At 34.1% G+C, this 25,662-nt stretch overlaps 2 protein-coding genes across 4 annotated transcripts; both read right to left on the reverse strand.

The window, feature by feature from the left end:
* Positions 1 to 13,867: 13,867 nt before the first annotated feature.
* Positions 13,868 to 15,884, reverse strand: LOC116338140. The gene is made up of 2 exons (XM_031763220.1): positions 15,697 to 15,884; positions 13,868 to 15,380 (listed from the first exon to the last, which is right to left on the reverse strand). Exon 2 carries the CDS (start codon positions 15,371 to 15,373, stop codon positions 14,339 to 14,341), a length of 1,035 nt encoding a protein of 344 aa, XP_031619080.1. The 5' UTR covers positions 15,374 to 15,380; positions 15,697 to 15,884; the 3' UTR covers positions 13,868 to 14,338.
* A 7,058-nt stretch (positions 15,885 to 22,942) lies between these two features.
* On the reverse strand, positions 22,943 to 25,368 carry LOC116338142. Of its 3 annotated transcripts, none has more exons than XM_031763225.1 (7): positions 25,362 to 25,368; positions 25,130 to 25,237; positions 24,297 to 25,058; positions 23,826 to 24,166; positions 23,598 to 23,773; positions 23,299 to 23,532; positions 22,943 to 23,218 (listed from the first exon to the last, which is right to left on the reverse strand). In XM_031763225.1, exons 2-7 carry the CDS (start codon positions 25,219 to 25,221, stop codon positions 23,099 to 23,101), a joined length of 1,725 nt encoding a protein of 574 aa, XP_031619085.1. In that variant the 5' UTR covers positions 25,222 to 25,237; positions 25,362 to 25,368; the 3' UTR covers positions 22,943 to 23,098. The 3 variants fall into 3 exon arrangements, with proteins under 3 accessions (XP_031619085.1, XP_031619086.1, XP_031619084.1); XM_031763226.1 differs by lacking the exon at positions 25,362 to 25,368 and having other exon boundaries at positions 24,297 to 24,411; positions 24,946 to 25,058; positions 25,130 to 25,335; XM_031763224.1 differs by lacking the exon at positions 25,362 to 25,368 and having other exon boundaries at positions 25,130 to 25,335.
* Positions 25,369 to 25,662: the final 294 nt, after the last annotated feature.

Below are 25,662 nucleotides of genomic sequence, written 5' to 3' on the forward strand. Positions count from 1 at the left end.
ATTAAATAGGAAAAAATCTTTTTGCGATCTGATTTATTTCAATTACAATCTGTACCAACTAATTTCGTTAAAAGCAAAACAAAAACCGGTATTGGTTATAACATTAAATGTGTGTATTGGTTCAATGTTTGGTTAAACTGATGGTAAAGGACATCAAAAATACGATATGGATAGATATACTGTTTTTTCCCAAATATTCAATCGTCTTGTATTTTATGATACACACACACAGACACGGTCCCACGTACACCGTTTACATTGCGAACTTTGTGTAGCTCATGTTGGTCATTTTCGTCGTCATCATTTTATCTCAATATGTCGAAGTGCACAGTAATTTGATATATATCTGCTAGCAATTTTGTTGGCACACGTGAATGTGCTCTTGCTGTATATATTAAGTGCATTGATAAAATAGATTTGTCTACATCTTCACATGGTTTTGTTGAAGAGAGACAAGACGACCGAAGTGCAAATCAAAATTGAAGGTGAAGAGCAAAACTTTATTTGGTTCGATGTCCGTTCCGATTTATGTCGTTTGCCACTTTTCATATTTAAACGGAGCAATAACATGGTGGATGTGTATGTCCAATGTCCATTTAATGTGTCTTATTTATATCATACTTGATGCTAAATTTTCAGATATTTTTCCAGAGTGTCTTTATATCGAACTGACACAGTCACCGGGACGTACGGAAATTCATAAATGGAAAACGACCAAAGATAGAAAATATGTGTCTTTCAGAGGCTATATTTTGAACACGGCTCGTGTGTTCAATGTTGATGCGTTCGAGTAGCTAATGGTATCCAAGAAATCTGTCATATGATAGACAGCTAGTTGATGCATTTTATCGGACGATTTTCTTTTTGACAATCAATAATATTCAAGGTGACTAGCTGTGATAGAAGTGAAGCTAATTTTAGTGCTGGAGTCGAGATTTTTGCCATATTAGATTGCAAATGGATGAACATTGTGATCATTTTCCATCATTCAGAGAGGGAGAGAGAGAGAGAAGTTCCTATTTATACACTGAAGCATATAAAACAATTAAACAGTTTTGTGATTAAAATAAAAATGATGTTTATCCATGACGAATTTTCTGTTCAATGCTCTGTGCTTGTTTTATTTTTGAATATACATCCATTACCAGTTTAAGCAATAAACAGTTTGAAATATGTGTTGATTAGTTTTTTTTTGTTTTAAGATGCTTGAAATTTCGCCGATTTTACGAGGCTCAAAGTATTTCTTCCAATATGAATACATCGTAACACTGGATCGCTAAATCCAACAAAATAGAATCTATTTTTTTAAAATTGAAATCATGATGTCATTCCGTTAAAAAAAAAATTCCAACAAGAATGAATGAACAACCAAAAGTGGGAGTGAATGGGCGAGTGTATTTGTGAGACTTAAGGATAGAGATAAAAATGAAAAGAAAGACAGAGAGTCATTTAAATAGTGTTATTTCTCGGTATTTGGATAACATTTATGTCAAGTTTGCCCTTATGAAAGAAATAAGAATGAACAAAGCGTCTTTTTGTCCAACTCCAGTCACTTCAATACAAAGTATGATTTATTTAATCGAATGCAATTACGGATCGAGTGGAAGCAGCACAGCGGAAAATCTTAAAAAAAAAGAGAAATTCCATTAATGAAACAGAGAAAAAGAACCATTGAAAATTAAAAGACGAAAAATGTGATTAAGTCAGAGATTACTTGGAATTGTTACGTTTTGTGAGTGCCTGTGTGTGTGTGTGTGTTTCGATTGTACATTTTAATTAGGAAATTGCATTATCATCATCAGCGTTGATTAAGGAAGCACAAAGAAAGTTCAAAGTTCACTCATAGATCTCTATCTATAATAGTCATTCACTGGAAAATGGAAAATGTCGTTCACTATGGATAATTTCGAATCAGTTCACATCGAACAAAATAAAATAGCAATTGATGCATATTTCATGTGATGCGCTATAAAACGACGAGAAATAAAAGTCTCAACGCAAAAAAAATGACTAAATGCCACTCAAAATAGATTTCATCATTTGATTTACGTTAGCAAAGCGAAGGATTTTTCAATTTTTCGCACCTGACGTTTGCCAGACGAATAAGATAGATACTGAATTTATGTTCATTTTATTGGATTCACCGTTGTTCAAAGCATAAAAATCGATTGTTCTTATTATGGTTTCGTGCACTTTACACCAAATCGTCACAACGCAAAAAAAGGTAGAACAACATTGATAAAATAAACAACAAATAAATGATTTTACAATCTAAAGTATGGCAAGCAAAAAAAGTGAAGAAATTACGGGCCACTTTGTTGCTCGGGGAAAATGGCAATAGCACAATGTTGTGCACAAGAAAATTGAAAGAGAGAGCATCATCATCATAACACCGGAAATAGCGAATCAAATTCAACGGAAAATGTCATGCTGAGATGCAATTTGGAATTGTGGCTTCACATTTGCTTGCAACCATCGTTCGAAAAATGGCTTCGATGTCGGTCTGTTTCTTACCTCTCCCTTCTCACTCTCTCTTGCTTTGCTCACAGTTTTTCTTTTTTTTTTGGTATTTAATCAATTGGTTTCAGCTCCAATAATTTTTCTCTAAATGTTCGGTTTTGATGTGTTTGCCCAATATTACTTCATATTTATTTATACATCCATACGAAATGGCCGTGTGATGCCGTTTCAGCCAATATCCATTTTGACTGGCACACGGTTGACGAGGTTCATTTCATTCCATTTTATATTTTTCGCAAATCTGATTTTTCTTCCATTTCCACAGCCATTTTTACTTTAGCAGCGACAGCAACTCTTTCATTGTACTATTTCTTTTTGTTGTTGTTGCTGCTGCTTCGTGTTATTTATTTATATCTGTAATTTCTCTGGCGCTTTGCTTCCGTACCGTCATTTTATTGTGAGTACGTGATGCGACATAATAATGTGATCGTTATACACATTATGTGTATTTTTGTAGTTAGAAAGATGCCATTGTACGCCTCACCATAACGAAATACAACCGCAAAATTGGAGTTTGAGCCCTCTGTCGTTCACTTCTCTACTTGCCAGTGCTGCACCGACATCGGTGGTTCTGGCAATGATGGGAATAGAAACTCTTTTTTTTTGCACCACATACACCAAGTCTATATTGCGATTTGGATTTTTATTTTACGTTGACAATATAAATCCATCTTGAAAGTGCACGACACACATTTTACGCGATGAATATAATAAAAATGATATTTTCGTTATAAGAAAATTATAATTCAATGTTTACGGTTTTGTTTGTTGATGTTGGTACATTTTATACTGTATAAACAAGATTTTTGTTGGTTCCGTTTTTTTGCCTCCCTTGCACCGCATGTTGAACTTAATGTGCATAAAAATTCGTCCATAATAATTTACTGCAGCTACGGAATATCGTGCAAAAATGTTGTAGCAATCATTTTATCTCTTTGTTTTATCTTTTTTACTCGCCGAGTATTCATCGAGCAAACAATAGCTTGGCCATTAAATAAAAACGACGCTGATTTTTACGTTATTGAATTGCATTTGTTTTGTCGAAATTAATAATTAAAGTGAGATCATGCGGTGTCTCGACTGCATTCCATTTTTTCTCCTGTTGTGTTGTTTGTGCCACACTTGAGTTATGAGTGTCGTGTCAATTTACTTAATAACCTGTGAGTGGTGTGTATTGAATTTGACTCTTGTACGGCGTCGACGAATCATTGACACAGGCTTTTCATCAAATGAAAATCTGTCTCTCGCTCTGAGACTCAGTTCGATTGTGAAGATTTAGCCGTTGAGAGTTTATTGTGCATGCATTAGAATATGGCTTATGAATGTATTATGTGATTTGCCAATTTTTTTTTTCGCTCTATTCATTCTTCGAAAGCAACAACGTCTTTTATTATATTTCAATCGCCCAAACAATTCACTTTTCGTATTGTCGCGCGAGCACACACGATGTGCGGAAAAACGTGCCATGAAATTCATGTTCAATATATTAATGTATTTTCATATTGGTGTGTCCCTTTTGCGATGACGACATACACACACACTCTCCTCATACCTCACATGTTAAATGCTTGAATAGAAGCATGAATATAACATAGTCGAATAGGAGGATACACCGGGAAATGTATTCCACATTAAAGGCAAAATGCATTAGATAAGGGTCACATTTGCTGTTTGCGTTCTCTCGTTTCATTGAGAAATGGAATTCTCTTTGCTATAATGGCAAGATACAGACGACAAATGCGATGATTTTTGCGTCAAAAGGGAAACAAAGACACACAACCAACCGAGCGATAACGATGATAACATTATGAGTATATATATGCACCTATAAATACAACCTGACCATAGCCATTCATAGTCAAAGAGAAATGCCAAAGTGGTAAATACATTTCATTTCATTCCATTCACTTATTTATGTCGAATAATGACGACTATTTTTCGGCTTGTGTCAAAGAGAAGAACACAGAGCACAATATATTGTTTGTTTGCTTCACGAAGGACGACTTTTTGCACTTTGGCTAAGTGTTTATACATATGCGAACTAATTGAAGTGATTTCATTTTGACCAAAGGTGCAACTCACAAATAAGTTCGACATTTGATTAAAAGTAGACAAAAGAGAGATGGAATATGAATCTCAACCGTATGGGTGACATTGTGACCAATTTACCCCTGCCAACTCAAGGAAATTTTCTTCCAAAAATGCATTAAATGTGTGATTCTTCGAATAAGTGGAAAAGAGCAAATAATACTTAAGTGATTCAGTGTATGTATTTTTAATTTGGCATCATTTATAAATTGTCCATTTTGGATAGTAATGGTCGTTCACGATGGGAAAATTGACGAAATAAATGTTCGGTTGGCTTTTGAGTGTTGTGTGTATTTGACTTTGGAGTTTTGTGTATATGTTTGGCTTCATTCTTCGCTTGCGAGCCACTTGATATTTACTACGATTTTGGTAATTTCAAAACCCCTGAAACATGTGCACAAAACGTGCGTTTAAAGAAGACACGCTGTAATTGTCGATGCCCCTAAACTGCAACGACGTCCGTTAAATGAAAAACTACTAACGCGCTACAAACTAATAAATGAGGCAAGAAGGAGAGACTGTGGCGTCGGTGGTCGGACAAAATTGGTTTTCGATTGTGAAAAATGTGTCTACGACGCGGCAAAAACACAACAATTACACTCATTGAATCAACACTAAACATGGTACCCCTTAAATGCACATAATAATTCAAGTGGAATACTTGGCTGACAGCCGTTCCACGCATATACAGGCCGCTCTTAAAATGTACCACATACCACACTACAAATGCATTGTTATTTTTACAAATAAATGGTATGTTTCGTCAATTTTTCGCCCGTCTTGATGAAAAAAAAAAGTCGTTGAAATCGTGCGTATCTTTTGGCGTGTCTCCATTTCAATTCCATTCACTAAATAATTTTTCGAAGGGTGTCGAATACAAAGTGAAATGTGTGTGTGTGTGCGACGACGTCATTTTAAATATTATCGTTTGGTTGGTTGAGCATAAACACGTGTGCAAAACGAATTAAATGCTAGATGTCAAAATGTTTCATTTCTATTTATTATTATTTCCACGGATGCCTCGATCTTTTTCTCTCTCGCTCTCTCTAGTCTGTCTCATTCATTTGCTCTCATTGTTGAATTTTGTATTGTTTGCATTTTTCGACGCTGTTATTTTAATTTTTCCGGTTCTGATGTTGATGCCAATGGTTATTGTTTACGTATCAAAAGTCTAACCCCGAGCTATACATACTCTCTATGTGCACGCAAATACAAATGTAAACGAAATTTGTTGCTATGTTTTTGAGTGATTGTTAATGCGTCGCACTTGGAATACAAAATATCGTTTGAAATTAATTGCAATCGAATTCACTTTGCTGTGAAAACACAACATCGCCGAATTATTCTGGAGCAAAAAAGAGAGAGACTAATTTAAAAATGTTAATTTAATATGCTGAACGAGTAACAAAGCTGGGTTTTCATATTTATTTTGACTCATACTCGTTGCTGTTTTTTTTATTCAGCACAAACATGCATTTCAATTTAAATCGTAACAAATTTCAGCGCTTTCTCCCTGGTACAATTGAATAATTCATGCTGCGGGCATCGCTTAAGCCTTATTCCTTGGAATTTGCAGATTTAGTAAAATGCGCTCATACCAAACTATAAAGTATGTGTGCCGGTTTTTTTTTTTCGTTCCACGTGCATGGGCGCATTTTCACCTGATAATGTTCATATTTTGCTCAGTCAACCGAATTTCCATCAGAATATATAAAATCATCTTCACCCAGGAAAAAGAGCGAAAGCATCCTCTCGAGCTACCATATCGATGATGCATGTTATGGCTTATAACCAAAAAAATTTAATCCGATTACATAGTGTTTTTGAGTTCGAGAAGATGCTTTAAGCTAATGCGTTGATGGAAACTTAACCGTATTATTCGTCCATCTTCTAGCATATATCTACTGGCAATAGCCAACACAGTTTGCTAAGCAGATTAATTTGTTGAAATAACATATGCACACTTATTGTAATGACTATCTTCGCTTTGTATACGTATACTCTTTCTTGTCGATCTCCCATTTCTCTCTGTCGATTTTTCTGCTTCCTCGCTCATCACTCTATCCGTCGATCATTTAATAATGATGCGTTTGCTTGCTCAACTTTGGTCAAAGCCATGGCCAAAAGAAGTAGAAGCCACAACTGAGAACTTTTGAATTAAGACCAAAAGCTGAAGTTTATGAGTGAAATTTCCTAAATAAATAATTCAATGTATGGCATATGCTCAAAGCTTCACACAGCAGACGGATTAAGTCGATTCACTCAAATTTGTTCACTAATTCTTATCATTACCGCACATAAAAGTTAAAATATTCGCTATTTTCGTGTTTTTCCTCTTTCACTTCCAGAATCATAATCGTTTCCATCGTTTCCATTAACAGATTTGCGATTTTTCGTTTTCATTTTCAATTCACGCATTAACAACCACCATTCCATAATTCATCGTTTATTCGACGCCACAGTGCTCTTTTTATTATATCGATATTTTGTAATATTTTTTGGCTGTAACGAACAATGAGCACAAAAAATCGATATTTTTTTTTACTGCTATTTAAAAACAAATGCTTCTTTTAATCTCAATTACGACATGACAATTTTTCAATGATTTTACTCTTATTATATTCGTCTCCATCGTTTTCTTCTTTCGTTTATGTTTCATAATCATCAGTCAATAAGAGTGAGAAGTGTTGCGGTTTGTGGCAAATTACTTGTGAATACATGTATACACGAACAGCAACAGCATCAACGGCAACCAACACATACTCACTTGCTGTACTTTCAGTTGAATGAACATTGAGACGATTTAATACTTTGAGTGATAAGACTGTAAAAGTAACTGTGCAGCTAATGGGTACCATAATGGCCAACAGCTTATTTCCCCAGTGTTTTATGCAGTTCAATATGAATATTTACTCTTTATTCTTTCTCTCTTACTCGAATCTCTCTTTTTTCTTTATCGTTCTCGTTTCGTGCTTCGAGGAGTTGAATTCAGAACATCATACATATTTGATAGGAAAATGCGCAGTCCAACCGAGAAATATACATATTGCGATGCAAAGAAAAAAAATGGTTTGAAAATGTGAATTGAATGAACCAGCTTCAGAATATCGGTGCTATGGCATGAATGCATACATTTTAGAAAAAAAAATGATATTTCCTATAAAGGCGACGACGACGACGATGACGAAGACACACGAACTCGCTTGACTCACTGACAAGAATAACAACAACGGTGCCAAGAAGCATCCGAAATTGATGATGGCAATGAAGAAAAAAAGAATAACAACGACAACGAACACAAGAGCGAAGCATGAACAACGGCGAAATGTTCAAAAATTCATGTTTCAGAGTATTTTTCAATAAAAAGCCACCGAAAAAAAGCGTTAAAAAAATTATTATGTGTTCGCATGTAAAATTGAGCAGCAGCGAACGCAATTTTGAATCATGTCATTGAATAAATAATGGCAATAAAAATTTCTACATTTTCTCTACAACATAGTACAAAATGTGAAAAGTCGTTCAATATATGCGTGAAACACATTCCACATTCACATTTGTGAGGTCTTTTTTATATCGACTCTGGTTCTTATTTTTTTTTCTTAGCACAAAATGGGTTTTCTGTGCAACAAGAGTTGCAAAAAATGTGGCATATATAATAGTATGAAGTGATGATGATACGACACCGTCTTACTACATTCGAAGAATGTGCCGATAAAAGGTGCTCTTATGTGTGCCCGTGAAAAATCGAGATCCACATACAAATTTTTCATCTCTTTGAACTCAACTCGTTCAGTGTGTTTATATTATTTTGTGCTCGGTTACATCGTTGCAGGTCGCGTCGCGCATAGCCATTAAGACAATGTAAGACCAAAATAAGTGCAAATAATTCACGTATGTCTGTCGAAATGAAATGCTTTTGCACATACGTGAAAAAGTCAAGAATCATAAGGGATGTTTTCAGAGTTTAGCGTCATCGTCATCATCATCTTTTTATGAGATATGACATGAAAATTTGCTTTTTTCTCTCTTTGCTGTAGCTCGTATCATTCGACAAAGAAAGCATTTTTTCACCGTCGTCTTTTATTTATCATTACGAAGTGGTGTTCATGAGAAAAGTCGCTTAAATACAAGTGTCTCCATTAAGCAAATATTTTTCTTTTCGAAAGCTATCGAAGGACGAACACAAAAAATGGCATCTCATCGATTACGTTAGATTCTTATTGTGTGTATGAGTTCATAAGAAATAAAAACAACCTTTTATTTTATTTTTTTCATTTCTATTTTAACCTGAGTCGAACACACTCCATCATTATGCCAATTTTATTTTTTCCTCTTCCATTCTGCTTCAAAAATAAATGAGGAAGGAGCTTATTAATTACTGAATAAATTCACTTTTTTTCGAATCGTTGTCCTTTCTATTCAGAGTATTTATTCAATTTACGTGCTAAATGTTTAATGGTTTTTTTTTGTGTTCACTAAATGAAAACGATGAAGAACAAAAAAAAAACCGGGCGACTAGAAAAATTAAAACCCGCTGCAAAACTGCAAGCATGAGACATTTTAGTAATAACTAATGGGTTCACGTCCATTTGAAAGATGCCATAAAGGAGCTCATCACCATTTGTTCTTTTTCGTCTTGTTCTTTGAAGGAGAACTTTTCTCCATTTGCCACTTTCAATGTGACACACACACACAATCACATACTTACGCTCACACTTTCTTAAATATCTATTCAATTTTCAGTCACTGTGTGCCTGTACATAAATTCGGAATAACGAATCCGAAACACGTTCACATCATTAATAAACAAAATCGCATTCACTTCCAATGAAATTGTGACATAGATCATGAGTAGCTTTAATTCAACAAGCACTCAAAGCACTTTATTTGAATTTTTTTCCACCACGCCATTTTCATTAGATCATAATATTTTGCTGTCTCAAGAGTGATGTTTCTTTTTTTTCTTTGCATTATAGTATCACATATACGATGCCATTAAATGCTCTCGAATTGATGTTTTTTTCCGTGATTGAACACGAAATCGAAAGGAACATCGTCAGAGATTTTATTCTATTTACTTTTTTCAGCTCATTTCCGTGACAAACGAGCATTGAAGTATTGTTTTTTTATCAATTCTCCAATTGAATATATCGATCGAAAGGAAAATAAATCATACTCATAAAAAAGATTTTCATGTTCGGCCTTAACAAAGAATCGCTCTCATATTTCAAGTCGATTTTTTTACAGTTTTGGCCCAACAGGCACATTTCCGTGACAACACAAAATCGATAATTGGATACACTGTGTATTGAATCGACGTATTTGTTGAATGGTCATTGAGTTTTCAACGAAGATGTTGTTAAATTGAAAATGAGCAATTAATTCTCGACTGCCAGTACCAATCATCAGTTTATCGCTGTGGAATAAACCCCTTCCAATTGTGCATTGTTTTAGGCCGTTTGACGTGACATGTATACATGTGTGTCGATGGGCATTGCTTTTCAATTTGAACACATACAGTTCGTTGTGTCAACTGATCCATTGGTTTATGTTATTGATGGGTGTCTCATTCGCCGTACATTTAATTGGCAATATTATCTTTGCATCGCTTAACGTATTGAAAATGTCATGGCAAATCATATGAAAAACGAAAATTAACTCTGATTACAAATGGTTCACCTTATCATATAACATCTTGACATCACGTTTACAAAACTCATTAAAAGTGACCTAAACAAGAAAGAGAGGGAGAGTGAGAGAGAGAAAATTTCCAACTATTTCGCATGTATGTACAAAAAATCAGTTCGTATGTTTGCCCTCTTTTTTCATGGAGCTATACTTACATAAATTAGTATTGGTTTGAACGTTGTCATTGCTAACAGAAATTTAATCCCACATCATATGTCCGGACATTGATCGCTAATAATAGTCCAAGTGAGAATGTGAAACATTTTGATAAGAAAAAAACTTCTCAATTAAGATTGATTGATTGCCCATAAAATATTGCCCAGTTGATCAATAGACAAAAAGTACCAACTCGAACACCAACATTATTATCATCGTCGGACAATATACAAACGAAACTTTTGCACAAACTCCAACTTTATTTATTTGATTAACAGCATAAAACTTTGACAGGAAGTTTTTTTGCACTTTATGTATGCAATAAACACCCAGGAAAAATATGGTTTATCGTCTATTGATGCTCACTCGATAATTTTAATAGTTTTTTTTTTTTTGAAATTAATATGAGGGTTTTGTTTATCAATTCAAACGCATTTATAATAGCCGGAAATGTATTTGAACGATATATCGATTGTGGTATTAGAGTATACATCAATAACGGGTTTGCTTTGGAAAAGCGTTGATTGTTTAGCCAAAAACTTTCATATTAGTCTCGGAAACTCACACAACCGTTTCAATTGACGGAAAATTAACTAGAAATTGAAATTCAATTTCAATCAATAGTTTGCAATTGATAGAAAATTGAAGACAGCCAAGACAAGAAAAATGAGAACGACTTGGAATAAAATTCATACTTGAAATCGGAAAAAATGGAAGGAAAATTCATAGAATTAAAAAATGTGTTCGATGTGTCTACTGTGATTTAGTCGCAATTCACACCAATACACAAATACACACTAAGCAACTAAGTGTATTTCACAATGGTTTGAAATACAGCCACTCACTGGTTTGCCATTGTGTTTCTCGTAGATCTTCTCTAATCAGGTGGCGCTATTGACGAAGAAAAGTCTTTTCACATTGTCATATATTGAATTCTTTATTTAGAGTGCTATTGTTCGTTTCTGCTGGCAATAGCACAATGTCTGAATTTTACTCTTGCCGTTTCATATGTGCATTTCGCTGATAAGAGATTGACGCTGGGATTGGCGCGTATATATGCGATTTTCGAAAACATGTTTCTAATCGTATGCATTTCCTAATCGTATGCAATATTAATATGAGAATTAAGAAAATAAAAACTCTAAAACCACGGCAATCCCCAACGGCAATCTAATTTGGGGTTGCATAGATATCGAGCTTTCTCAAACCATTTATTGATGTTTGATGCCTAATGAAACTCAAATAACAATAATAATATAATATGAGATGAGTTTGTCGATGATGCACCTAAGCATTATATTGCCATTGACATGCCTTCAGCTATATCTAAATAAATTAACCTCTAATTGACTCATCTCATGGAAACTTGTTCTCATTCATTGCCATATTTGCTATAAACCAATTTGATGTGAATCAAGCGAAAAATTTTCTTCCTAATTTAATATCGTTTTGATTGGTAAAATCTCAGATCGAAAATTCTCGGCATCCAAATTCACATAAATAAAGTGATTTGAAATTCATCTTAAATTGCTTTTATCTCTCGAAAATTCAATTTAATCCACAAATACATACACAGAAAAATGCTCCAGTTTCACAAGCAAGTGAAATCTGTGATATATCAATAATTGCCACCTTTTGTTTTCACTCTATGATTGCATATAAACGTCTCATTTTCTCGTTAATTGATTTAAATGCAGAAAGTTTTCGCAAGCATTCGACTTTTTTTTGTGTTTGCGCTGAACATTTTAATTGATTGATTAGCATTTTGAGTAGTGCACTGAGTGTACATTGTAACCGTAATTATAAGATAAATTACATCGAATATTTGAAATCACTTGGCTTACGGCAAATAGAGAGTTTGCATTTAAAGGTGCATTTTCCAAGGCGACGATTGCAATCGTCCACGATTTTTTTTTCAAATCGGGCGTCAAAAAAACCACAAATAATAAATCGTTCACGATTTTGGCGTCAAAAAAACCATCGATCTCAATCGTTAACGATTTTGGCCAACGATTTGAAATCGTACACGATTGTAATCGCCGCCTTGGAAAATGGACCTTAACAGACATTATATTGAGCTATTTCCAGGCAGTTTCAGCTGAGGAAGCTAACGTCAGGCGCTGAAACGGAACGAAAATAAAAGAAGTGATTGTTATGGTTATAAAAACACGTAAAAACACTTCCATTGCTGCAATCGCTATTGTTTTCACTCCGTTAGCACCAGACGTTAGCTCGCTGATTCACCTCGCTGATAATATCTCAAATGAAATGTCTATCTCCTTAAACTCTCTAAATAGTGAATAATATCAATTTTCCACCGACAAAGATACGACGTAAACATTAAAGCATTAATTAAATACATATTACGATGCAGACTCAACTCTGACATGGCTCAAGAATTTTCTTCATATGTGTTGAAGGTATTATCCGCAAACAGAAAATAGATAGTCTATTTTTACCCTGGAAGCGACCAAAGTAGCCACAAAATTCATAGTTGAATATTACAAAAAACTTGAATTACCTCGAACCTACTATTGGTTCAAAAAATAAGTCAATATTTTTAAGAACTAAGTAGCTTGGTTTAGGTTTGCAACTATTTTAAAAGATAATTTTTTTGGTAATTTGAAATACAATATACACAATATATGAATTAATTGCATTGCCGAACTAATCTATACAGAATGCAATAGAATCCATTGTCAATGTTTTCTTATTGAGCACAATTATTTTGTTCACATAAATGTATATACCTTTGTTTTCATAAAGTGAGCAATGCTAATGTATTCTTTACAACGTATGTCATCCATATCGATTTGAACAGTTTTTCACGAATATTTTTCTAGTAGATCGACTTAAGGGGGGTTACCCTGTGCCCATGTATACTTCTAGTATTCTAGCATACTAGAAGCTCTAATTTCATATGGTGAAAATTTGTGTGACACAAATCGTGTCTACCCCTAAAAAACTGTGACAAAGAGAGAAACACCATAACAAGTTTTAATCAATTCAGACAATGGATGGGAAATGTGCAAGTTTTATCTTTAATTTGACTTGATTGCTTATAAATTTCATATTAAATTATAGAACCAACTCATTGGACATTTTGTTTATATTACAGAAAGACAATTCTCACCATCAGAATTCTTTAGTCGACCAATTAGTAAAATTCCATTTGTACATAGAACTAGATGCATTTATTCTTTGTTGTTAAGAAGTTTACCTTTTTGAGGTCCATTCCTTAGATTTACAAAATGCCGCAGAAGGAATACATACAAACCTCTTAGGACATTTTTGGAAGCATGCAGAATTCACTCGAAAATTCATATTAGAATATTGTCGATGTTTAGACTATTAAATGCTAAAAAGGGGGAATTGATGAGTACATGAAATATTCTAGAGATAGTGGTGAACGGTATAAAATGTTTAAAATGTCTTGTATTTATTTGAAATGAAACTTAATATCACATTTTGGTGAATCATTTGTGTGATCGTTGCAAAGGTACAAATTCGAATTGAGACTGGACACTCCAATTCGTCAGTGCAAACATCAATCTTCTATGAAAATCAAACCAAAACGTCGAAAGAGTTAAAACGAAAACAAACAACATGTTTGATTTTAAAGTAAACAAAATACTTAGGAAATTAAAGTGTTTCTGTTCGGTATTTCCGAATTGATATTACATTCATTTTGATGTAAATTTCAATTGAATTTCTTGAAATTGTAAATTTTCAATGAAACCCTATCAAAAAGTTTGTTTATATTCAATGGAATTTGTTTCCATTGACACAGCAAAGTAACTGGTATTTAAATCTTAAATTAAATAAATAGGAAATGACATAAAATTCTGTTAAAATAAGTTCAGTGATTGCAAGTGGTACCATCGAATCAAGTGGACAATTTCTTTGCGATGGTCAAGTACGTCGGTATGATGGTCGCATTGAAATAATCAAAGTCATCGGCTGTCATTATCGGTTTTAGAATGTTTGCATGTTTTATCACTACAGTATTTAGGTAATCAATGGGAGCCAATTGTTCATGTTCAACGATGCCCAGAACTAATTCCAGCAGACTTTTCATCAAAAAGCGTACAATGTCCGAATCGATGAATGTGTCCAACCGAAATTTGCACCAGTCTTCATAGATTCGTACCTCACATTTACGTTGAAAATAAACTGGTGACAATGCCAAAACCAATTTCTTCTTACTCAATACATTGAACAATAAGGCGTCTTTTACGATTTGAAAATGTAGTAATTTTTTCAAAATGCCTAAGATTTCATCGTTGTAATCGCGTAATTTTGTGACGGCTTTTGTGGCATTTGCATTTGTTTCATCGTCACTCATCATTCGATTTTCGGTCTTCGCATTGTTCATTTCGCGTAATTCAGTTACGGTTACGCTTTTCAATTCAATCAATTTCTTTGCCTCAGCGATAAGACGATAAAATTCGAATTGATTTTGTTGTTCGTCGCATAAAAAAATTGCGTCATCACATTCTGACATAGTTTTTTCGTTCAATTTGGCCAATTGATCGTCTCGCTTGTTCTCGCGCAACACATTGTAGAAACGACGATATTTTTCCAGGTCAATGCGTTGTTGTTGCACGAATTTTGACGAAAAACGGCGAATTTTTTGCTCAACACCATATTTACGAATTGCGCGCCATTCAATTCTGGTCAAGTTACGATGCTTTTGATGCGGATATTTGCGTGACAAAATGCTCTCGAAAGTTTTACTCTTGGTGAAATAGGCCAACTCGACTTCATCGTATTCAAACTCGTAGCGTAACCACTTCCGTGACAAAGTATGCCGCAGCAAATTTTCCATGCAACGATACTTATCCAACACACTCTGGGGCAATTCAATCGGTGCAGACGGTTTCTTTTTGGCATTACGACGGTTTGAGGCTGAATTTTCCATGATTCGACTGCAAAGAGAAGTGTGTATGTGTTGTGGTTAAAAAGAAAATTCATTTTGTACATAAAACATGGTAGAACTGCCGAAAAAATACTCCATTAAAAAATAGCAATCCAAAAAATCAATACTTTATAAGACAAAGGGAGCGATAGAGAGAAGAGTGAAGGATGAACGAGAAAAAAGTTGAATTTGAGAACAAAGTTTTTTTTGTTTCAATTGTTCCTTCTAAAAATATCACTGAATTCGTTGAAAAAATTGACAAAATCACAGAAACAAATGAAAGAAAGTACACGGAACTTGAATACAATTTTCTTATATACACATACCATAAATTATGCAGCACAATTCACACAAGTGACTAAAATATCAAATATACTACTTCAGAGTTTCGATTCGATTTCGTCACAATTAAAATTTTATCATCGACAATTTATTCTAGCGTTTGTCACACAAAAAAAAAATCGCACACGAGGAAAGTAAATGTTGCCGCAAAAACGAGACGATGTCAATAATGTGTGATCGCCGACTGAAACAATTTATATATTAATGTGCTTCATGTCAAATAGGAACAGTTCGGTGTGTGTCGATGTGTTAGTGCTGCAAGCAAATACACAATCGTTTTCAATGTTCAACTCTTTGCATTTTTTCCTACTTGGTTCGTTCATGCATAAAGTCACGATGGAGATTGTGTTTGTATGCGCGTGTTTATTCATGATGTGGACAAGAGTGCCATGGGTTTTAGCTCTGTTGAGAGTGACAGAGACGAGCTCATTTCTTATTTGTGAGCATCGTTCATTTCTTTTCTTTTTTGTTTTTTCTAACAACAAACTGATCTGTACATATTTTTTTTAGCGATTCAGTGTGTTTGTGTGCAGATTTGAATCAATGTTGACTGCGATAGACACTTGCCGAATACAGATATATATATATCTTAAACCCACAAGTATAACAAAATTAAATATTAACAGTAGTGTAATGTTGAAGTTTTCGGAATGGCATCAATAAAACGCAATTCATCCAGCTAAAAGTCAATTTAAATAAAAATTCATTTTCGCATGCCATTTCAAATTGAACATTTTTCCGCCCTCGAACAATTTTCAGCACCTATTTAAAATTCATTCCATTTGAATTTGTGAAGCTGCAAAACAGCCAAAAAATTTAATTGACTGTGTCGAATTTATATGTTTTGCAATGACCAATCGCATCATATAACCCTTACCATTAGGAATGGAACAGAAAAAAATCAATTTCAAATTCGTTCGAATTTGTCACGGCTTTAATTTCAGACAACGATCAATTAGTGGAACAACGGTCATTCATATCATAGACACATTGTAAAACTCTCTCTGCTATCAGATGTATCTCTGGATGGTGAGAATAATAGAGAATGTCATTGAAAATTTCTAATTAAACAGATTGATAATTAAATCTAGTCATTAAGCTGGAGCATTTTAGAAATAGCTTGGTCTCTCTGCGTTGTGTCGCTCCATAGACTTTTGACTTTTTGCGCGTTAACAAAAGAAAATCTTAAAAATGATACGGGGGAGGCCGGCACAGTGAAAATTCAATTTTCGACCAGATGATCTCAATAATGATGCGACAATTTTATGCCATTCAATGTCCCCTAATTTTTCACAAGCAATTTGTGCTTTGTTTGATCTCCGAATGCCGAATAGTATCATCACTTTGCCATTTGCACACGCCACTCGCTCGTTGTCGAACTAATTTACTCTTATCTCTGTTTCTGTGCTCGAGCACAGTTTTTTTTTCTCACTTCGTTTCGATCGTTGGGTTTTTCTCTTCTTTTTACTGCTTGCAATGTTCTGTATCATTGGCAATGCCATTGTCGCGCGCGTTCATCTTTATAATCCCATAATATTTTCAATCAGATAACGCACACAACCGCTGATGATGATTGTTTACATTTCGTGCGGTTTTTCGGTATTTTTTTTTATTCGATTTGGCTGAAAATGTTCCCGCTACAGAGATTTTTTGCAATGCGAAGTATTGTGATTTCTTGATTGTCTGAGGGTGGAATGAAAATGACGCTATCTCTCTTGGTCTGTGTATGTATGGATACTTGAGCATGTGGCCGCTCAACGCATCGCACACATTTATTTATCTCACGTTATTTCTTCTCTTTGCTCTTGCTCTCATCTCATTTTCGCTTTTCTTCCGTTGTACATTTCATTTCTTGTATTTGTTTTCCTTCATCATATTTTTTTTTATCATTCTTTTGCCCTGAACTTTGGTTCGTATATACTTTTATGCTGACACATTTTAATGTCTCTTGGTGATAGCAGAGCTCGGAATCAACAAAAACATTCGAATAAATAAAGAAAAATGGCAAACTGCAAAGCGTATTCCGATTTAAAATTCTGGAAAACACTGAAGGAGATGTAGTAGTGGCAAAAGTAGAAGAGAGAAGAAAAAAATGAGTTTCATATGGATATGGGAAAAAATGAGGGCACTTTTCGATCAGATAACGCTCGTACACTCTCATTCGTTTTGCTTAAAGTCATTTTGATTGTTTTTTTTTTCTGTCTTTGCTTCGTTCTTTTCACTTGTCTATCAGCACGCTTTAACGATATTTTTCTAATATGAAAAATATATGCACAAAGTGCAAATAGGACTTACAAACATTCAGTTGCGGGCATATCGATTTTTCGATTGGCGATGTTGACTGTTTTAAGCTGTTGGTTCGCTCGTTTGATGCTTGATTTCTTTGGTCTACTACATTGTACATGTACATTTTCTTAACTTTTCAAATCCTATGAGACTATCGACCGGTCGCGTACAAATGATGCGCTGCAAGAAGAGAAAAAAGTTTAAAATCATAGAATCGGCACCGATAAAATACATTCGGAAAAATATTCTCGATTTTATGCCATAGATAAATGGAAGAGAAAAACTGACAACAAACAAATAGAAAACAAGTTTTATGTATTTTGAATCAACGTTGCAGAAAAAATGCTTCAGGCTTTAACCAAATGGCTTTTCTTATAATTGTACTTTAAATTATATATATTTTCTTTTTGAAACTTTTTTTCGCATTTTTTTCTCGTCATTATTTTGTTGTAATCTCTGGATATTTCGTTCAAAGGACCAGTTTTTGTACGTATTGCTGTGACGTATTTCTCTCTCTCTCTTTGCGTCTCCTTCCAAATGAATCGATCAAAAAGCATCTGTTCGCACAATTCGTTCTGAAATCGATGTAAGTCGAACGACACAAAAACAACAACAACAGCAACGACGATGACATCCATTGTTAACAGTTGGAAAATGGCCATTACTGTCGATATTGTTGAAAATTTATGCAATTAATTAACACGTGAAATTCTCATGTGAAATAACAACCGACACTTTTTAATTACTTTGCCGGGAAAAATTGCCATCCCAAAAAAACAGAAAATGGCATCAGAGAAAATAGTAAAAAAAGAAGTTTTTTTTTAATTTAAATTTATGAGTTCGCAATGGAATGATTACTGTATAGCATCCCGTTTGCCATGCACATCCCAATGAGAATGAATCGCTTGCATGGTGTGAAATGTTGACAATATATTGAGAATCAACAAACGATATTTCTCTATTTCTCTCTTTTTCTCTATGGATCTCCCATCCGACCATCATCGTCATGAGCAATGAACATATATATTAATTCATTGGTACCATGTATCCGAACTCGACAATACATATTTGCACTTGATGATGAACCGATGGAAAAGGTTATGCACAACGCCAGCACACAAAAAAAAAGTCGAGATACAAATAAAGCTTTTCGTTCGACAGTGTGTACAGTGAAACCATGTCTGACATGAACCCACCACTATTCCTGAACAAACTGCAAATTTCAAATAAAGTTTTACGTGTCGTCACTCAATTTTTGTAATGTCGACCGAAAATTGGTAATGCATAACATATACAGCAAATGAAGGTTTTTTCCCAACGTTCCTTTTTTTTTTTTTTTTTAAACAGTCACCGTGAACGTATGGCAAATGTATAAACCAGAGCGAACCCGACATAAACAATGGCCATTTATAAATGCGTTGTTCATCTGCTTGCACCTCAACAGCGACAACAACAACAGCCATATGTTGATTGCAATTGCTTTATGAACGAAAAATGACTGTACCAGACACAATTACTCGCACAAACTGTGCGGTTGATTCCCTGATGGATATTTGTATGGATGCACATTTGAACTGGAGCATCGGTTTTTAGTTCAGAGAATTACACTTTAGCCGTATGTTTTTTTTAATCTGCCCATTTGAAACATATATATTATTATTTTTTTTATAGATCGTGCGTGTTCATTGTTTTTCAAGTTTTGCACAACAACCATATTTACATTTATATACGGAGGACATATGCGGGACATACACGTAAATATTGTCGGGGTTGTACAACTGAATGAAATTTTACGCCAGCGGTTTTCACGTTTATTACATTTTCAAACAGCGCAAAACAAAGAATATAAATTCATAAAACAGAGAAAGAGTGAGTGTGAGAGAGACGTGAAATTGGATTGACTGCATTGCATTATGCATTTGATATGGTTCAGGTAAAAAGCTGTTGGATTTTAGCTGACATTATTAGTTTTGTTGTGTTAGATATATTAAAATAATGCAAATTGTTGACTGGGATTTAAAATAATAATTCCCCATCGCATCGTCCATCGCCCCATCATGACATTGATACTTTGATATACAATCATATTTATATCATTCATAGTTAATTCATTTATGTTGTTTCAACCAATATGCTTTACATTCTATTTTTTCAACTTGTTATTCATAAACATTATGAAAATAGAGTTCCATCCGATATCATTTTTTGCGGAAAAATCTTTTTCTGTGAATAGCAACTAAATGCTTTTCATATTCATGAAACTTGTCATACATCTTGATGTCTTTTTCAATTCAATTTCACCATATCACTTCAGTTTAATTGGCATTTTTCAATTCTTCATTTAAATTTGGGCTTTAATTTCCTCTATGCTCATGTCAATTGTCTTCAGAATGTAATTCGGCTTCAGTGCATCATCATAAATTCAGACAATTTCTTAAAATAAAAACCTGCGTGTATTTCAGAGCATTTGGCTTATGAGGGATAATAAATAAAATTGACGTTCGTTGGTAGGAAGAAGAAGGCAAAATGAAAATTCCAAAAATGTCGTCGTTTTTCCGCTTTTCTTAACACACATAAAAAAGTTGAGCGTATCCATTCGAAAATACCAACGAATTTTTTTTATTGTTTATATTCATCCCATGTCAAATGTTTGTCTCGCCGAATAGAAAAAAAAACGAACAAATAGCATAAATATTTCAATTACATGCACAAAGCAAATGAATTCCAAATGTTTTACAGGTATTTTTTGGATACTTTTTTGTCAGATCAAATCAACAAGCAAGAACGAACAGATGCCCGGCAAATAAAATGAAAAGCATTTTGTGTACTATTTGGATTTGATGTGCAAATGGAAAGAGAGTGATGGGCAAAATAAGCCGAAAAATATTCAAAGAAAATCTCACATTTTGTTTGGATGTGATGTCGATATAAAAAAAAATCATTCGTTTATGTCTTCATCATATTTTTTGACAGCAAGGGGCGGGGGAATAGATGGGGAGAGAAAACAACAATCGTTCAATAAGTGAACGACATGAGCAACAAAAGCCCAAAACATTTAATGGAATCTCTGGGTCTGAGTTCATCGACAAATAGACATACGCATGCCAAAAATGAAATGTAAAAAACAATTCTGATTTCTAGGAAAAACGCCATTGAAATGCATCAAGTTAAGCAAATTATTGAAAGTTTTCCGAGTTGTATTTTTCGCAAACAATGCAAAGAAATGAGAATCGTGGCTTCATACTTTAAAGATATCAACAAGCGTAACATATGCAGACAAAATGCGAAATGACAGGCGAAAAGAGTACAATATGAAAGTAAACAAATTGTAATTGTTTTGTTTTTTGTGTGTATGTTATTCACTGGAGAATAGCTCAAAACAGAAACGTTGTCGTCGTCATCAAAGACGACAATTTCCACGATATCAGCAAACTCAACTTGGTACAGTGTATCATCGTAACAAAAATGCAAATGTTATCGTTAGTAAAATGAGAAACTTCTTAAATACGCTGAATGTTAATTAATTATAATTGCAGACAAGTCGATGAAAAGAACGCCAACAACAATTCCATGCTGAATTTTATTAATTTCAGTAAATTGTACATCGAGACAAAGCAAAAATTGACGATTTCATGCAAATTACACACACACACCGGATCCCGCCCTCCCTCTTAATATCAATCTATTTTCCAACTCGTCTCTGTTTCTTTCACTTTTGCAACTGATTATGAGCTCGATGAGAGAGAAATGAAAAACTAAAAGTGCACATCCACCTTTTCACGGTAATCGTGATCCGTATGTTTTGAAACTTTATGCAATGCATATTACCCGCTCGCGCAAACACACATATATAAACATATACGCGACATGACTTTACTGAAACATTGAACTCTTAAATACTCGACGATATTTTAATAAACTCTACTTTGCCTTTGAGCGCTACTCTCAGTTCTTCTTCGTTCTCTCTCTCTCCTCTGTGCAGGCAGAGAGATTATTTATTCCATGTGGCCCGTTTTCTCTGAGCACTTGCCAACATCACGAAGTTGACATAACATTTGCACACATTGCCGTTGATATTGCCACAAGCTCTTTACTTTGTCTTATTCTACGTGCATTATCTCCGCTGAAATGCTCCCACAATGAATGAAAAAAATGCTGAAAAAAATCGGTGGAGACGATATTTTTTTCTGCCGCTACTAAACGAGGTGTTCCGTTCCGATATATAAAAAAAGACTTTAAACGTTTGAATGTGTGTTTTTTCTTTGCTCCATCAGAACAGTTTGTCTAAATCGCATCGCAGACAGTCAAGACACACCTTTTCAATGCTGAGAATGTACTTAGGGGATACTTTTTTCAGACACACAGATACATAATTTTTTTTCTCGCTTTTATGAATGAAAGCACCTGTAATTGTCAGATTAAACGAAGTATCATCAATTCAGTAAAATCGCATGGCATGGACACAATGAAATTGATTTTGACGCTATATGCATGATTGACATAAACTCTCTTGATTCCGTTCCACACAATAATATGCGTTTATTTTCGAAATATGAAAAAGGTCAAGACGTCTAAGCTCACGCCAAAGAATCGACTCTTTTCTTCCAACTTTGTATTTTTTTACACAAATAAGTTTTTTAAAATTTAAAATTAATGATACAAATGTTTATTTAAAATCATAAAACATGGTTTGGGATTTCTTATAGCTTTGTTTAACGTATTTTGGTAAAAATGCCGAATTTTCAAAATATAAGAGATTTCAAGCCGAGCCAACTACACTCGTTTTTTTTTCTGCTGAAATTGAAAGAATCCAAAAGAATCAACTTTTTCTTTCAACATTGCATTTTTTACACAATTGAATTTGTAGATTTTATTTCTATGATATTTCATAACTTTTTATTTCAAATTCAAATGTAGTTGTTTACATTGTTATTAATCAGTGTGTCAACACTTTTTGGAATGGTTTAATAGGCTGACACAAGCTCGAATTTTCTCTACAAATCACATGAAACTGAATATGATTGTTACGATAAAGTAAAGAAAGTAATTTTAAAGAATGGCAGCAGTAAAAGGCAGACCCAAAGCATTCATGGGTTGATTTCACCAAAGGCGAATGTTTTCGATTCGCACCATTGTACGTTTGATTTCCTCATTGTCCTTTCCATTTTTCATGAGATGCATATTTTTGTGAAATTTCAATGCATCAAACTTGATTATGTCCTGTTGAAATATATTCCATTATTAGCATCGAACGATTAAAGTTATATTTCGAAAGCAAACGTTTCTTTTCCAACACTTACCGCTTCTTTACGAAGGCCGCAAATCTCAAGGCAATGACAAACGTGTTCGAAGGCGATTGTATATTTATGAGCTATTCGCACCCACGGAAACTCCACATAACGCGGATAATGTTGATTTGGCATCGGTGGCGGTGGACGTTTTGCATTTTTAGGGACATACACGTTTCCTTTACTACGTCCATCCAACTCCGTGACCAGGAGTATGTCTGCATCATGTGTTGAAATAATTTCATTCTGTTTGAATTCAGGTGAATGTTACAGATAATTCCGAAAATAAAAGTAGCTCAAAATGGACTCACCACCAGCAGAAATTTTAGTGTGTACAGTACAATTCGCAGCTGCTTCTTTGCATTGTTAATCTTCGAAATAGTTTCTTCATCCAAATCAAGCAAGTTTTGTAATAAGCACCACCGTGATTCGTTGAATGATTTGTTATCTTCATCAATGATCAAGTTCACCAGACTGGGTAACGGCACTGCAACAAATTTTAATTAAAAAAAAATCGAAAATTGTTAAATATTACTTACTCGATGGATAAATGATATCTTTTTCATATTTAACAGTTTCTACATTAAAATCTCGTTTTAGTAGAACCATTCGTCTCGCTGGCTGCATTTCCGGGTCGATATCCTTGAAAAGGATTCCCAATTGTTTCATTGTTAAATTGATGATAAGGTCAATGAACGTAATGGCATCCGATCGACGGATATCGATGTAGAAAAGATCTTTCGGAATTGTATATGTTTCGATAATGAGCTTGTAAGCAAAGTAGATGTTATCCTTGCAAAACCGTAACACACTTTTGAATGTTTCATCATTTTGAATGAAATCATCAACTATGCCTTCTTCTACTTTCCAATCGACATACCTAGAGTTGATCAGAAGAAAAGAATGGAAAAAATGGAAATTAATCAATAGGTAATGGAACAGAATGGAAAATGAATTGAAGGAATGGATCAGGAATAGTAATTTTTAAGTAAGTATGCCTTGCGACATACTTTTCTAATGTTGCGAGATTTTCGGCGATTTTGGTTCGATCCGCATTGGTCAAGTTACCAGTCAATTGCTCGGTATCATATCCATTTGGACCATATTGCTGTTTCTTGGCGTACTCTACAAAAGAAAGATACTTGTTCTTGCTTGTATGACCTATGTCCACATGTTTAATAGCCCAAATCAGGTGATTATGATGCAATTCCAATCCAGTTATTTCACACAGTTTTCGATAGCAGAACTTTGTAATTTTCAATTTGCCATAATCAATATTTGAAAGACTCCAAAACATAAATTCGAGCTCAACCATTCGGACCAAAAATGATGTATTACGTGTTATCAATGCCATCACTTCTTCGCAGTTTTCTAGAATATATGACAAAATCACACCAGCGTTGCTTGTGTATTTTGTATAGATTTTTCCATACTTTGCGCATGTCGAATATAAATTGTATGAAATACGTTCGGTAGGTCGTAAATTTTGATGATGATAATTATAGATCATCGGCTTATGTTCAATGAGACAGTCATACTGTGGGTGAATTGGTTGGAATTCTTCGACTTTATTAAATTTTCCTTCATTGAGTCGGTCAAAGAACACCAACTTTGCACCATTTTTCTTCATTTCATCGCAAAAATATTCAAGAATCTCACTGTATATTTCGAATCGTCCACCTAAAATCAAACCAACTTCATCAATTCTGAAGAACACCCTTAATAATTCCTTCAGATCAATAATTATTGTTGGATTTTTGCCATGGTGATCACTGAAATATTCATTAAAGCTATAATATTTTTATAATGTATGTATTGTATATGAAAGAAAGAATTCACTCACACGCGCCATTTTTCAATTTCCTCTCTAATGTCAATTTCTTCTGCAATGTCGGGATTTTTTTTACAGAAATGTTCTAATCCTTGGATTCCCATTTTCTGATGTTTCACACTTTATTGATTGAAAAAAACAAAGCAAGACAGTATTATGCTGTTACCAGATATTTATTGATAAAAATGAAATTTATTTATTTTTTTTTTTTAATATTTCACACAAAATATTGAGCTCGTCACACAACCACTTGTACGAAAGATCCAGAAGAGAAAGATGTTGAAATGACGTATTGAACGTATTGAATTAGTGCGAGCAAACGATTTGCATCAGAGTGTGAGTATGCGTTACATTCACAGTTACGATGCGAAAGTATTTTAGTATTTGTTTCAAAATAAACATAAAATGATGACAGCGCGCTCGTTTTGCGAATAAGAATAAAATACGACAATTTGTACTGTAATATATTTATGAAGGCGCTTTATTCAAATATAATGAATTTGGTTTAATGTTTGATATCGAATTGTTTACATTAGAAGAAAGAA

Source organism: Contarinia nasturtii, unplaced genomic scaffold (genome assembly GCF_009176525.2).
Source record: "Contarinia nasturtii isolate CC-2019 unplaced genomic scaffold, AAFC_CNas_1.1 Cnas_scaffold_350, whole genome shotgun sequence".
NCBI lineage: Eukaryota > Metazoa > Arthropoda > Insecta > Diptera > Cecidomyiidae > Contarinia > Contarinia nasturtii.

Bases quoted from the DNA above. Each gene is read 5' to 3' on its own strand.
- LOC116338140 (XM_031763220.1), bottom strand. From the start codon at position 15,373: ATGGAAAATTCAGCCTCAAACCGTCGTAATGCCAAAAAGAAACCGTCT.
- LOC116338142 (XM_031763225.1), bottom strand. From the start codon at position 25,221: ATGGGAATCCAAGGATTAGAACATTTCTGTAAAAAAAATCCCGACATT. The intron at 25,059-25,129 runs GTGAGTGAATTC...TGAATATTTCAG, and splicing joins GAAATTGAAAAATGGCGCGT to TGATCACCATGGCAAAAATC. The intron at 23,219-23,298 runs GTAAGTGTTGGA...ATATTTCAACAG, and splicing joins GCGGCCTTCGTAAAGAAGCG to GACATAATCAAGTTTGATGC.